General features: G+C 53.7%; 1 protein-coding gene across 3 annotated transcripts in view; it reads left to right on the forward strand.

Annotated features, from left to right (window-relative positions):
- The window catches only part of KSR2 (kinase suppressor of ras 2), a gene marked incomplete at both ends in the record, with an annotated part of 78,667 nt that overhangs the window by 2,621 nt on the left and 60,289 nt on the right, over positions 1–15,757 (forward strand). For all 3 annotated transcript variants that reach the window (XM_079322780.1, XM_079322782.1, XM_079322781.1), the window contains 3 exons: positions 3,914–4,054; positions 4,535–4,685; positions 11,974–12,460. In XM_079322780.1, the coding sequence (XP_079178906.1) occupies positions 3,914–4,054; positions 4,535–4,685; positions 11,974–12,460 (779 nt within the window). The remainder of the gene's footprint in view (positions 1–3,913; positions 4,055–4,534; positions 4,686–11,973; positions 12,461–15,757) is intronic.

A 15,757-nucleotide genomic window follows, 5' to 3' on the forward strand; every position in this document is an offset into this window, starting at 1 on the left:
GCTAAACCTTGATTTTGCTGGATTAATAGAAGTTTTTCCCTTTTTTTTTTTTTTTTTGGGTTTTTTTTTTTTTTGTTTTTTTGTTTGTTTGGTTTTTTTTTTTTTGTTTTAAGCCATGTTAAGGTAGACGTGAGCTCCCATCCTCCTGCATCCTGCTGTGCAGTATTTTTGGGATGGGTACCACAGCTGCAACCTGGTTTCAGTGACAATCCTTGGAGCTGGGAGGAGTTTTGGGTCTTGCTTATTCCTTGGGACAAGTTCCAGTGGGAACTAAGGCAGCAGCTGGGATAAAACACTTGGAGTGGGAATTGAGACTGGTTTGTTGCCTATGGGGCAGCATCCAGAAGGAGCTGAGTGTCCATCCCTCAGCCCTGCCTGGGCTTTGGGGTTTTATCTCTGCTCAAGGTGTGGCAGTTGGGCTTTATGGCTCTAAATTTGGAGATTTGGGCTTGGGGTGTAAATATAGATAGGCGGCGCTGTGTTTGGTGGAATTTGGAAACAGCAGAAAGAAAATTTGCTCAGATCTGGGTGATTATCCCCAACTGTCCCCAACAGCATTGTTCTGTCTGTGGGGTTAAACCCCATCCCAATGTCAAAATGTGGGACAGGGCTCCCAGGAACCAGTGGATGGCTCCAAGGTAACCCCAGGATCACACTTCCCTCTCCCTGGGCTCCTGCCAGGAACAGGGAGCTCTCCCAGGATTCTTCTGGCTGCTGTGTGGTGAGGATGGGAAGAGGCTCCAAGGAAAGAGCTGTGGCCATTCCCAAATCTCCATGGGCTGTGGAGATGTTGTTCCAGCACTGGGATTTGCCCAGGGGAGCTGTGGCTGCCCCTGGCTCCCTGAAAGTGTCCAAGGCCAGGTTGGAAAAAGCTCAGGGCATCCTGGGCTGGTGGAAGTGTCCCTGCCTATGGAGTGGAACTGATGAGCTTTAAGCTCCTTTCAACCCAAACCATTCCATGATTTTATGATTTTCACTGCCTGAACAACTGGATTCTCTGGTGTCTCATACCACAGTGCCCTTCTCCCAGAGCTGGATCCTCCCAGGATGCTCGATGGAGACTTTTTGGCTCCTGTGTTCCCAGCAAAATCCCCAGGGACCATTAACATGTCCCAAAATAAAGGATGTGCAGAGCCAGAGACATCTCACAAGTCCAACAAGACCCTGAGAGGGAAAACAGAACCATGTCAGGGAATTCCCCTGCCCCAGTCTGCTCCAGGTGCCTCTGGAATAATGAGCCCCTTGGTGGAAGCAGGGAGAGAGTCACTCCACTCTCATCTCTTGTCGTGGAAAAAAGAAATTTTGAGGTGCAGAAGAACTTCTCACCTCATGGCATGTGGCGATCCAGTCGGGATGGGGTGGGGTGGGGTGGGATGAGATGGGATGAGATGGGATGGGATGGGATGGGATGGGATGGGATGGGATGGGATGGGATGGGATGGGATGGGATGGGATGGGATGGGCATTCCCCGCCCTCACCGGGTGCCAGATGAATGACATTCCCTCCCCCTGGATTTTCCGCCGCCTGTCCCGGTCTCCAGGCAGGGCCGGTGCTGTCGCCAGCCCGGCTGACGTCAAGGATCCCATTCCAGGGGGGAGCAGCCGCCCTCTCGCTCCTTGGAGACCGGCTGGGAGCTGCCGGGGCTGGGGCGAGCGCCGTGATGGGTTTGGGATGAGCCGAGGGAAATTCCTGCTCGGGGTGGTGGGAAGGGTTGGGATTGGGAAATCCGGCTCCAGCCCCTCGCCTTGCTGGGGTCACCCAAGGTCCTGTGGAGTGACGTGGGGTGGAACATCCCTCCTGTGCCAGCAGCCGCCCCCGGGGCAGCAGGGACGCTGCTTTCCAAGGAGCTGGGGGGGTTCCAGGAGCTGCTGGATCCTCCAAAAGAAGAGAATCACTCCTTCACAGCAGAACATCGTTCCTGCCTTTCCCCCGGACAGAGCTGGAGCAGGGAGAGGCGCTGGAAAGGTGGGAAAACAACCCCAGCTCCACAGGGAAAGTTTGGATCCCCTCCAGCAGCATCCCCAGCTGGAACAGCAGCAAATTCCAGCAGCAGGAAGAGGGAGATCCGCGGGATTCCCACCCACCTCCCTGTGCCCCCTGCCCGCTTCCAGGTGGGGAAACTGAGGCACGGAGGAGTGGGGGAGAGGCTGTGCCTCAACAGGAGCGCAGCATTTCCCGCATTTTCTCCATCCCGGGATGAGCGGGACGCAGAGCGGCGCCGCAGCCGCGGGATGCGGGATGGGGCCGCCTCCGACCCTCCCCTTTCCAGCCCCAGCAAAACAACGGGGGCTGTCGGATTTTGGAAAGGTTTTTGGGGCTTCTTTTTCCCTGGCTGGAGCAAATCCATGGATCAGAGCACCTGGGGGTCCCGATGGGAGATAAAAATGACCCCTCCTGTCACTCAAGGGCTCTGTGGGGGTGTTTCCTTCACCTGGAAATCGATTTTTCTCCGTTTTTCTCAGTCTTTCCCCATTCCCAGCTCACTTCTGTATGATGGTGGTGGGGGCTGTCCTGTTCCCAGCTCCGTTCCCACCCTGATTTTGGCGCTGCTGATGCCGTGGTGGCTCAGAAATCACCTTTGTTCTTTTTGGGACCCCACCTGGAGAGGCAGAATTGTGAACAGACAGGGAGCATCATGTGGATTTTTTTGGAATTTCTTTTCCTGGTGTTTTGCTGCAGTCGTTTACATACAAAGACATTTTTTGGGAGGCAGGAGCTGCCTCTGGGCTGATCCTTAAACCTTAGATTGTCTGTTTTGGGAGTATTTGTCCTTAAAAATAGGTCCTGGAAGTGTAGCAGGGTTCTGCAGAGCTGAGAGCTCCCTGCAGCCCCTCAGGTCCAGCTTTACCATTCCTGCCTCATTTTCGGGGGTCAATTTTCAGGAATTACTCTCTGATTAATTAATCCAAGGTGAAGATGAGGAGAAGTTGCAGGGGGGGGGGGACAACCCTGTCCCCAGCTCCTGGCAGGGCCATCACCCAGATGGGGGAAGATTTTGGGGGTGATGCATCACGAGGGAAAGGAGAGGGAGAGATGGGAAAACTCCCAAATCCCACAGTGGGGTTCTCCCCTCTTGTACATCCCAAACCATCCCGTCTATTTTTGGGGTGTGCAGGAGCACAGCACCATCTAGTGCTGCCGGTGCCGGGGAATCTCCCGGCTGGAAAAGCAGGAGCAGGAAATCCCAGCAGCTCCCCAGCCCTGCTCTATATTCCCGGGAAAGGAGGGCAGGAGCTCAGCAGCTTTATTTTGGGAGCTGCTGGGCTGTGCCTGGGAACGGCTTCAGCCTCGGGGTGGGAGGATTTGGGGGATGATCCGAGCAGGGATGGGGTACAAGGGAGCAGAGAGGGCTCTGGATAGAGGAAGGAAAGAGGAAGATTTGGTTTGGTGAAGGAGGAATAAGGAAAAAATGCCACATGCCAGCCTTGGGATGTGATGGGATGTGATGCTGTGGCTGGTCCCCTTGTAGGGTTTTTGTGGGGAGTAAAAGAGGGGAATGTGGTTTTTGAGGGATGTTTGGGGCATCCTTGGCATCGAACCTGGGTGTAAAAGAGGGGACTGTGTCCTTTAGGGGTCCCTTGGCCCTGAGGCTGGGAGTAAAAGTGGGAAAAATGTCCTGTGGGATGGGACAGTGTTTGTGGGAGAAGTGATGCCTGTACCTTCTGTCCCACCTGTCCCACACCCTCGAAGGCTACCAAGGGCTGTCCACCCCCTGAACGAGACCCCAGCACAGATAAAGGGATTTTTTGGGAGCAAAACTCCCTCTTGGACACCAAACCTCTATGCTCTTGGCTGCAGGAGCTCAGCAGGGGGATTTTGGGGCAGATTTTGAGCTTTGGGATGGGGCAGAGAGAGAGCTGAGCTGCAGATGCCTGTGGGGGATCCCATGAGGGTTTTCCCTTTTCTTTCCAGAGCAAACTGGTGAAGTATTTCAGCAGGCAGCTGTCCTGTAAGAGGAAGGTGGCCCTGCAGGAGCGCAATGCCAAACTGGAGGGTTTCCCCCAGCTGCTGCACTGGTTCCGCATTGTCGACATCCGTAAGGAGGTGATGGAGGTAAGAGCTGCCTTTCCCTCCTGGAAAAAAAAAAAAGGGGCTTTTCCCAGGAGTCTGTGGATTTCTGACCTCACCCAACAGCCAGGACACACCCATCCATGGGTGTCCTCTGCAGTGGGGACATCCCTCATGTCCCCATCAATGTCCTCTGCAGCTGTTGGGGGTGGCACCCAAAGGCAATCCCACTTCCAGGGAAAAGGGAATTCTGCAGTGCAGCTCCCAGCCCTGCATGTTTCCAGTCATGGGATGGAGTTTCCTGGTGCTCCTAGATGTTGAACTGGGTCTGGATGTACCTAAAACAGGATGAAACTGAAGTTCCTCCAGGTTTTTTTGGAGATTCAAGCGGAAAATGGATGATTTGGTCCATGGCCTAAAGAAAATGGATTCTCACTGGTGTTCCCTGAGGTTTAGAGGATAGTCCAGGGTAGTTTATTGTTCCTTCCTCATTCCTGACCCATTCCTGCCCCATTCCTCCCTCAGGAAATCGCCCCTGGGCAGCTCAGCCTGGAGGATCTGCTGGACATGACCGATGACCAGGTCTGTGCCACTGTGGAGAAGTTTGGGGCCAATAGTGAGGAGTGTGCCCGGCTGAACGCATCCCTGTCCTGCCTGCGCAGCGTGCACAAGTCTGGTGAGTGACCTCTGTCCCTCTGTCTCTGTGTCCCCATATCCCTCTGTCATTCTGTCCCTGTGTCCCCGTGTCCCTATGTCCCCATGTGCCTGTGTGCCTCTGTCCCTGTATCACTATGTCACTGTGTCCCTGTGTGCCTCTGTCCCTTTTTCACTGTGTTCCTGTGTGCCTGTGTCCCTCTGTCCCCGTGTCCCCGTGTCCCTCTGTCCCCATGTGCCTGTGTCCTTGTGTGTCCCTGTGTACCTCTGTCCCTGTGTCCCTGTGTCCCTCCAGGCTGGGTGGCACCATCCTGTTGTAGTGGCATCAGGACTGTGGCTTTAATGCAGGTGCTGGCAGAACTCCTGCACCCTTGGGGCTGCCTGGGAACTCCTTCCCTTCAGGGAACATTTTGAGAGTGGCACTGGGAAAAGGATGTGGGGGTGTTGGTGGGTGAGAGCTGGGACCCCAAACCCCGCTTTCCTGGGCTGAGCCCCCAGCAGGGGCAGCAGGAAAGGAGGAGGGGATTCTGCCCTCTGCCCCACTCGGGTGAGTCCCCACCTGCAGAGCTGCCCCCAACTCTGGGGTCCCCAACATGAGAGGGATGTGGAGCTGCTGAGTCCAGAGGAGATGCTCCAAAGGCTGGAGGCCCTCTGCTCTGGAGCCAGGCTGGGGGTGTTCACCTGGAGAAGGATTCAGGGACAGCTCAGAGCCCCCTCCAGGGCCTAAAGGGGCTCCAGGAGAGCTGGAGAGGGACTGGGGACAAGGGATGGAGGGACAGGACACAGGGAATGGCTCCCACTGCCAGAGGGCAGGGCTGGATGGGCTGGATTGGGAAGGAATTGTTCCCTGGGAGTGTGGGCAGGCCCTGGCACAGGGTGCCCAGAGAAGCTGTGGCTGCCCCTGGATCCCTGGCAGTGTCCAAGGCCAGGCTGGACAGGGTTTGGAGCACCCTGGGATGGCTGAAGGTGTCCCTGCCCATGGCAGGGGTGGCAGTGGATGAGGGCCCCTCCAAATCCATCCCATTCCACGGCTCTTACAGGGTCCCTGACCCCCCGTGCCTGCAGGAGCTCAGTCAGGAGGCTCAGGGCAAAGCTCTGGCACCCGGCAGCTCCAGCATCGCTGGCTCAGGGCGGAGTCCCCCATTCCCAGACCCTTCCCCGGGAATGCCCCCAAAATAGCAGGTGCGCGGTCCCGGTGCCGCGCGGTGCGGGATGCGCGGCTCCCCGGGCGGTGGCAGCAGAGCTCCGCAGTTCCATCGCTGCAAGAACCGCTGCGGCTGCAGGGCGCCGGCACCGGGACAGAGCGGGACCAGAGCGGGGCCAGAACGGGGAGAGAGCGGGGCCAGAGCGGGGACAGAGCGGGATCAGAGCAGGGACAGAGCGGGACCGGGGCCGCCCCTGCCCGGGGACTGCGCAGGGTCCAGCTGTGCCGGAACCGTGTCCCAGCCGAGCCCTGATGGGTCCAACAGAACCTTTTGAGTTGGAAAAGATCCTTTAAGAGTGAACTCAGCCATTCCCCAGCGCTGCCAATGCCACCACTGACCTACGTCCCCAGGTGCCACATCCACAGATCTGTTAAACCCCTCCAGGGATGGGGACTCCAGCACTGCCCTGGGCAGCTGTGCCAGTGCCTGACCACCCTTTCCATGATGTAATTTTCCCAAAATCCACCCTGAGCCTCCCCTGGCCCACCCTGAGGCCGTTCCCTCTCCTCCTGTCCCTGTTCCCTGGAGCAGAGCCCGACCGCCCCCGGCTGTCCCCTCCTGTCAGGGAGTTGTGCAGAGCCACAAGGGCCCCCTGAGCCTCCTTTGCTCCAGGCTGAGCCCCTTTCCAGCTCCCTCAGCCTCTCCTGGGGCTGCAGCCCCTTCCCCAGCTCTGTCCCTGCCCTGGACACGCCGCAGCCCCTCTGGCACAGCCCATGCCCATTGGGGGCACCACAGAACCGGAGCTGCCAACTCAGGAGGTGCCTCCGGGGCATCAGCAAACTGATTAGGGGACCCCCAGACCCCCCTCCCTGCTCCTGTCCCCTCTAGAGGGGCTCCCCCAGCGCAGCTGCATCCCGGGGTTTGGGGGGCTGGAAATGAGCCCTGCTGGGTTTTCATCTGGAGTGGAAGAGCCCTTGGGGACAGCAGGGGACAGTGCAGGTGATGTGACATGTTTTCAAGGAGTGGCAGCTTTGAGGGACCTGCAGTGTCCCCAGGGCACGGAATGTCCCAGAGAGGAATCCCAGCTCCTGTCTGAAGAGACCTTGGTCACATCCACCAGTTTTGGCTATGGGATCTTCTCCAGGCTTCCCACACGGGACAGAGTGGCAGTGCCACCCCGTGCTGGGGACAGTGGCAGTGGGGCGAGGTGGGGCTGTCTGAGCCCAGCCTGCTGTTCCCTAGGGAGCATCCCCCCACCCCAGCTCCCTAATCCCAGCTCCCGACCCCTTCCCTTCGGCATTTCACTTGATAGAGCCCCGGGGAAGATCTCAGCTGCTCTTTGTTTAAACACCTCTGACTTTTAAAGGCTGCTCTGCCCGCTCGGCCAGGGGAATTCCCTGCTTGGGAAAATCCTCCTTGGCCTTTGGCTCGGCAGCTGCAGGGAAGTTTCTCTGCTTGCTCCGGAGTTTTCCGGCTGGAGAAGATGGAAGCAGCGGAGGTCTGTGGGATGCCGCTGCTCCATTTGCTCCTTAATGGGGCAGCTGATGGGGCTGCCAGCATTCTTGGTGGTCCATTGGGTCCCGGCAGGAGGAGCCAGCCGGGCATGGAGTGTTTGTCTTTCCCGGTGCTCCATTTAACTCCATCCATCATCCCTGCTGCTCTGCAGTCCTTGCGGTGCTGCCGTGGCCATTCCTGCTCTGCCAGAGCTGCAGGATCAGGATCTTGGGAATGCCAGCTGCTGTGGGTCCGTGCTGTGATGGGGATGTCCCATGGATGACACAACCTTGGGGATAGGGGGTGACAGGCAGAGCCCTGAGGGGTGCAGGAAATTGCAGGAAATCCCAGGCAGTGGAGGAGACCAAATCTCTCTGAATTTCTGGAGGATTTGGGTGCGGGAAGCACCACCTGCGATGCCAGATGGGCTCCCTGTTCCCTGCCTCTGCCAAGCAAATGGCTGCATCCCAGGAATTTCCTCTCTTTTTATCCCCTGGGAGAGCAGGAGCAGAGTCCCTGTCCCTCTCCTGGGAGCTGGAAACAGTGGATTTTCTGGCCAGGATACTCCCTGGATCTCAGCCTTGGGCTGAGGGTGGGTGGTGGGAGCCGAGCATCCCTCCCAGCCAGGCTGGCTCCAGATTCCCTACGGTCCAGGCAGCGTGTTTTGGTGGGATGTGGGATTGGGATAAGCAGAGCAGCATGGCTGGGACCTTGGGAATGTCCCCCTGGGCTGGTGGGGAGTGAGCAGTGATGGGGTTGTGGCTTTGGGGGTGCTGTGCTGCTTTTATCCATCCATCCATCCATCCATCCATCCATCCATCCATCCATCCATCCATCCATCCATTCATCCATCCATCCATCCATCTTCCATCCTTCCATCCATCCACTGGATTGCAAGGATTTTGAGCACTGGCTGGCTCCGTGACAGTGATGCTGTCTGGGAGTTTCTGGGATGGGGATAGAAAAGCATCCCAGGACAGCAGTGATGCTCACTTTGGATGCAGTGTTGGGATTTTAAATCCATTGGGAAATGACACCCCCCCTAAAAGGAGCTCCAGATGCACCAACTACCCCAGAAATGCCTTTTAATCTGTGTTTTAGCTTCATTTTATCTCCTGGTGAAGCAAGAGATTGCCCTCATCCTAAAAATGTAATTAATGAACAAGTTGCATCCTCCTTAAAAGCTGGAATTCCTTGGCAGGAGCCACAGCAGCCAATTCCAAGATGCCAAGATTTGTATTCATAAAGCAGGAATGAGGTTCAGGTTTAACCTTCCCCATCCATCTTTATTTATTGAGCCATTAATTAGAAGCCTTTAATTTCCCAGGCTGCCCCTGTCTGGGAGAGGCTGTTCCATGGAGATGGATTTTGCCAGGATGGGCTTGGAAAAGGACAAACATCCTGGGGGTAGCAGGGAAAACCCTGGAGCATCCCATAAATCAGAGTGGCAAACCCACATTTACCCCCCTGCTTTGTGGATTGGATTTTCCTTGGATGTGGATCCTTGGGAGGGGGGTTTTGTTATCAGAGCTGGATTAATTTAATATCAAATCTGAGGAGTTGATGGGATGTGACTGCTGAGGGATGTGTGGAGCTTATTAAGTGTCCTGCTGGGAAAAAGGAGCTGGGATGGAATTTTTATGAGCCCTGGGAAGGCTGAGGGTGGCTTGGGGACAGCTCAGAGTCAGGCAGGGTCAGGAGCAATGAGGGAAAAGCAGGAAAAATCCCAGTTTGGAGGGAATTTGGTGTGATGGGGAGGAGGGAAGAGTTGACTTTCCCAATATCCCTGCACTGGGGTATTCCAGAGTTTATTCCAGAGGCTGTTGTCCTGGGACCCTGGGAGCTCCCAAAAAACCTTGGGCATCCCAAAATCTCCAACTCTCCCAGGGTCACCTGGAAGCAGCTTTTGGGAAGGGAAGGAGCTCTCAGAGCATCCCAAGGAGCAGCTGGGATTCAGGGGTGCCCCAGCAGCTCCCATGGGAACATCCAATAATTCCCAGTAATTCCCAATATTTCCCTAATTTGGAGGAAAACAAAGCAAACTTTGCTGTTTGTTGTTTGGAGCAGATGGAATTTTTCCATCTCTGGATCCATGAGCTGCATCCCAGTGCTGCCTCCTCTTCCCAGGAGTTTGTTTTCCTGTTGGTTTTCCATGGAGCAGTTTGGGAAAAGTTTCCCTGATGAAACGGGGTGGGGGGAGGGGTCTGAGGGGATCCATGAAACACAAAGGGAGAATCCACAGGGACAGGACAGGGACTGGGGGGCAGCTGTGACTGATACCCAAAAATTAACTCATAATTTGGGATGGAAAAAACCCAAAAAATCTGTGAGGAGCAATCAGAGGACAAAGGGGCAGAGGGAATTTTCCAGCAGCCTTTGGAGCAAGAGGAGCTTTGGGATATTTTTGATGATTTTTTTTTCCCTCTTGATTTCCAGTTTAAGCTGATCCCATCAATGCTTGCTCCCTGCTGGAATAGTGTTTATTTTATTTTATTTTATTTTATTTTATTTTATTTTATTTTATTTTATTTTATTTTATTTTATTTTATTTTATATTTTATATTTTATATTTTATTACAGGGACATTCTCACCCCAATCTTCATTAACGCTGCTAATTAGCCCCGGGCCGGCTCGGCGTTATGCAAATCAAGCGGCCAATAGGAAGATCCTAATTTGCTTAAGGACGCTCTGATTTGCATACGCGAGATTTTTCAGATGTTTAAAATTTGTTTTTAGCAAATATTTTTGTTATTCTTATTTTTCGTTTCAATTATTTTTATGTATTCATATCTCTAATTAATTGTTTTATTTTTACATATCTATAATTTTTATTTTAATTTCTTATATATTCTAATTCATTTTAATTTATAATATTTTTACTTCTTTCATTTATTTGTACTTCTTATTAATTCTAATTAATTTGTTTTGTTTTCTAGAGTTCTTTATTATTATTTTTACTTTATTTTGCTTTATTTTAAATTTCAGTTAAATAATTTTAAAACATTTTAATTATTATTTTAATTATTATTTTAATTCTATTTTATTCCAATTAATTAATTCTAATTCCTAAAATTATTTATTGAATTTCTTATTCATTTTAAACGTTAAGATTTTAATATTATTTTTTCTTATTATTCTTTTGTTATTTATATTTTTATATTTTTAAACATTTTAAAATAATTTGGGAATTGTTTATTGCGATTTTAAAAATATTTTACCATTATTTGGGAACTGTTTATTGTTATTTAAAAATATGCTACAATTATTTGGGATCTTTTACTGCTATTTTTGTCATATTTTAATTATTTGGGGATTTTTGCTGTTAATTTTTTCACCTTTTAATTATTTGGGAATTTTCACTGTTAATTTTTTCATATTTTTCGTAATTATTTTTGGGTTTTTTAACATTTTATTTTGATGTTCTGCTCCTAGAAAATGATTCCAGCAAACTGCTCATGCCCCATCCTCCACCTTTTGACTCAAAGCATGTTTTCAACCCAAAATCTTTTCCTTTTCCTCTGGAGCTGGAACTGAAACATTCCTGTGAAAAAGGAGAGACTCCAATTCCAACCCAAGCAGGGAGTGGGAAGGAGGCGCTGGAAAATGAAATTTCCCAGATTTCCAAATGAAATTTGGGGTTTCAAGGGGCCCTGAGCTGGGATGGAGGCCCAGACTCCACCCGGATCATCCCTGGGATGCTGCCAAGGGCTCTTTGCCCCTGGTGCTGACGGATAATTAGGAGTGCAGAGGAGCCTCTGTTAATTACAGCCCCTTGTTATGCAAATGAGGGTGGGGCAGCAGCCTGGGCCACGTCAGGGGTGTCACTGTCCCAGGGGGTGTCACTGTCCCGGGGGGATGTCACCATCCCAGTGCCGCCGTTTGGGGTGGCACTAAGAGGATGAGGGGGCACATGGGGACACCTCCAGCCCTGGCAAATCCCCTGCTGGGAGTGGTGAGGGCTCCACTGGGGCATCTCCAGAGAAGATCTGGGGGTCTCATCCCTGGCAGTGTCCCAGGCCAGGCTGGAGGGGGTTTGGAGCAGCCTGGGACAGTGGGAGGTGTCCCTGCCCATGGCAGGGGTGGCACTGGATGATCCAATGGGAATCTCTGGGGTCTTCAAGCCACCCATCCCTCTGCTCTGGAGCCAGGCTGGGAGAGCTGGGGGAAGAAAAGGATCCAGGGAGAGCTCAGAGAGGGACTGGGGACAAGGGATGGAGGGACAGGACACAGGGAATGGCTCCCACTGCCAGAGGGCAGGGCTGGATGGGATATTGGGAAGGAATTGTTCCCTGGCACAGGGTGCCCAGAGCAGCTGTGGCTGCCCCTGAATCCCTGGCAGTGCCCAAGGCCAGGTTGGATGGGGTTTGGAGCAGCCTGGGATGGTGGAAAGTGTCCACTTGGAATGAAATGATGCTTAAGGTCCCTTCCCACCCAAACCATTCCAAGATTCCATAAGACAGAGAAGCCCCTTGCTGTTCAAGTGCTTGGATAGAATCAATCATGGAATAATTTGGGTGGGAAGGGACCTTTAGGATCCTCTCACTCCACGGGCAAGGACACACCTTCCACTAAACCCAACCCTCAAACCCTTCCAGGCACGGGATCTTTTACCCCTCCTGGGCCGAGCAGGGAATTCCCAGCTCACGGCCATGTCTCTGTGCTCTCTCCAGGCGGGAGCCTCTCCAAGCAGGACTGGACCATCCAGTGGCCGAGCACGGAGCCGGGCAAGGAGAACAGCCCGGGTTTATCCCCGGAGCCGGGCCCCTGGGGCAGGACGCACCCGAGCCCCAAGGTGCAGCCCAAGTGCGGGCAGCACCACTGCCACTCGGGCTCTGTGTACACCCACGTGGACCGCCTGACCGTGGAGGGTCACCCGGGGCTGTGCCCACCGCTGGAGTCCGGCCACCGCTCGCTGCCGCCGTCCCCTCGGCAGCGCCACGCCGCGCACACCCCACCGCGCACCCCCAACATCGTCACCACCATGACCCCGCCGGGGACACCCCCCGTGCGCCGCAGGAACAAACTGAAGCCCCCCGGGACCCCCCCGCCCTCCTCCAGGAAGCTGATCCACCTCATCCCGGGATTCACGGCGCTGCACCGCAGCAAATCGCACGAGTTCCAGCTGGGGCACCGCGTGGATGAGGCGCACACTCCCAAGTAAGTGGTGTAGCTGCCTGGGCTAGGGCGGTTCTAGCTTCGGGCTGCCATGGGGTCTGGATAGCTCCAGGCAGAAGCTCAGCTTCTCATCTAGCCAGGAATGAGACTTTGGGAGCTGCCGTAGAGGTTCCAAAAGTAGCTTTATTTCTTTGAAGGGTTCTACCAGCAAAATCTGGATATATAGCACAGCAAGGGGTTTTTATAGGTTTTAGGAGGATTGAAATTCTAACCAGTAAAATTACAAGTTAAGAACTGTCCGATTACTTTAAGAATCTAGGTGAGAAAAGACCAATCATCTAGTAAAGGGCAATAGAAATCATAAATGATAACAGGGTTTTCAGTAGGGAGGGGGAGCATTTCTCAGGTTTCATTGTCTCAGGGTATAAGATCCCGAGGGCCTTTTTCAGGGACAGTTGTATCATCCACAAGTGGTGCCCCGGGTGCTCCCAGCCCCTTGGGAAAAGCACATTTATCCCTAAATGTCCGTGTCTTGTTTGGAGGTTTCGTGTGGAAATTCCTTTTCGCGGCTCCTTGCAGCGGGGATGTTGTGGGATGGTGTCGGTTCTGCCCCCCCAGTCTCATTTTGGGGTGCGTGGTGAGCACCCAGCGGCTCCAGGATCGTTGGCTGGCACACCCCGGCATGCGGGAATGTGCGATTGTGGAGAGCTGGATTTTTGGATTTTCCAGCAGCTGCACGGGAATGGCCGCGAGAGCTGCGCGGGGGAGCGAGTGCGAGGTGGAGAGAGGTGGGGATAATACCCTTCCAGCTGAAAAGTGGACACAGGGATTTATAAATCCTTATGGAAAGGACAGTTTATGTTCCGTAGCCCCCCGGGATCTTTCCCATCCCTGGCGGCGCTCGGAGCGCTCTCCGGGCCCTGCCTCATCCCCGCCGCTCCTGCTCTGCGGCTCCGGTGCCGGCAGAGGCTGCTGCTGCGCAGGGAAAGGATTCCCTGGCATCACCACATCCCCTCTCCATCCCTTTCCACCCCTTCCGCTGGCCCTGCTCGGAGAATCTTCCTCCTGCATGGCATGGGGTGGCAGAGGGGAGTGGTGGCCACTTTGGGACATCACCTCCTCTCCCTGAGGGTGTTTTGGGATGGAGCTGGTCCATGCTGGCTCTCAAAACAGGACCCCAGGACAAATTGCTCTTTCTGTCCCAAAATTTGGGGTTCTTGAGGGTAAAAAGGCTGTGCCAGAATCATGGGAAGAGTCACCTGAGGGCTGTGGAGGGAGCGTGGATGGCACAGCACAGACCCTCTGGCCTGTCCATGATATTTGAGCAGCTCCAGGTGGGACATGCAAGGGTTAAATCCATGGGGGTGCTCCCAGTGCCTGACCTGGAGCTCCTCCTGTTGGGGCAGAGGGAACCAGAGTGGATTTGGGGGTGGCAGATGTGTCTGGTGTCACTTGTCCCCTGGTCTGTGGCAGCCTCTGTTGCACAAGCTGAGGTTGATCATCCACCCTCCTTTTCCTCTGAGCTGGGAATTTTTGGTCTCCAGAGGCTTTTAGCTTTTGGAAACAAAGCCATTTCAGCTGGAAAATATCTCCTGGAAGGCCACCCTCCCCCTTGTGCTCAGGCACTGGGAAAAAGTGTTTGCTCTGTTGGGTCCCCAAGAGCACCCCAGTGTCCCCAAGGGTCAGCCTCTCCCTGCTCCTGATTTTGTCACCATTCCAGCCCCCAAACCATGCTCTGCCCTCAGCTGGAGAAAGTCTCACTTAGGGCAGAGCTTCCCCAGGTTGGTCATTGGATATTCCCTGATGATCCTGAATTGAAATTCCCAGCACCACAGGGAAATGAGCACTGGGAAAACTGGCTGCAGTCGGGCAATGATCAAAGAAATCCAGATTTGGGCTGGAAGAGACCTTAAAGCTCATCTCATTCCCAGGGCAGGGACACCTTCCAGCCCTCATGGTCACCCTGACACGGAGCTGGGGCCAGGTTTGGGCACATCAGATCTTCTGGCCACTGCTTCTCCCTATGGAGATGGGAAATGTCAGGCAGGGTGACACAAACACAGTGATGTCCCCTCTGCCTTTGTTGCTCTCCACTTTCCTGGCACAGAGCAGCTGTGGCTGCCCCTGGATTCCCTGGAATGTCCAAGGCCAGGCAGGACAGGGCTTGGAGCAGCAGGGACAGTGGGAGGTGTCCCTGCCCATGGCAGGGGTGGCACTGGATGAGCTTTAAGCTCCCTTCCCACCCACCCCATTCCATGATTCCTCTTCCTGACTGCAGCCAGTTATCCCAGTTCCTCCAGTGCTCTCTTCCCAGTGCTGCTGGGCAATTTCAACTCCCGATTAGGGAATTAATCAAGGAAAGATCTAATATTGACAGGACCCCATTGTGCTCCAGGGGCTGCTGGGGTTGGATCCGGATTCCTGCAAACCTCTTGGAGAAGCAGGGAAGTTCATTTTCTCTAATGGCACTTAATGATTTTGCAGCAGACAACCACTAAATCCTGCCTGCTAATCCCATTAGCGCTTCGGGATTGTAATTAGTGCATTAAAGAGGCAGCTTCTTCTTTTTTCCCCTCTTTTTTTCCAGCACAGCCCTGTTGGAGTGGGAGCTGTTTATTAGCCTGGGTGAGGTGGAAAATGCCTGGCGTAGATAAAAAGTGAATTAAAATTGAAATATTTTCAGGCCCTTCTCAGCTAATTGTTACTGTATGACTGTGGCCATGGAATTTGAGGATGGGGGTTTTTTTCAATGCCACAGTTCCGTGGTGTACCTAAAGTCTGAGCCCTCTGTGCTTCCTGAAGGAGCTCATGCCTGGAAGAGGATTTGGAGCCTTCCCTGATCAACCTCTTCTGTTTTAGTTGTGGATTCTTGGGCTCCTTTGGATTGGGGCTTTCTGTTCCCCATGGAAGGGAACATGTCCAGTTCCAGTGTGGAAGGAAGGGCTGGATGTGGGGAGCTGAGAGTTTGAGAACACTCCTGGGGATCCCAAGTGCTGGGTGGGATCTCCTGGGGTGATTTAGGGTGGAGATTTAACCCCATCCTGCCTGTTCTCTTCAAGGACCCTTCAGAGACCCTCCCAGGAGAGAGCCTGGTGTCCCTCAGGCTGATATTTGGAATGGTTTGGGTGGGCGGGGACATTAAGGACCATCTTGTGGGATCATCCCTACCATGGACAGGGACACCTTCCACCATCCCAGTCTGCTCCAAGCGCCATCCAACTGGCCTTGGGCACTGCCAGGGATCCAGGGGCAGCCACAGCTGCTCTGGGCACCCTGTGCTCCCACCCCCCCAGGGAGCAATTCCATCCCAATATCCCAATATTCCACCCATCCCAAAAT

Source organism: Erithacus rubecula, assembly GCF_903797595.1.
Source record: "Erithacus rubecula genome assembly, chromosome: 19".
NCBI lineage: Eukaryota > Metazoa > Chordata > Aves > Passeriformes > Muscicapidae > Erithacus > Erithacus rubecula.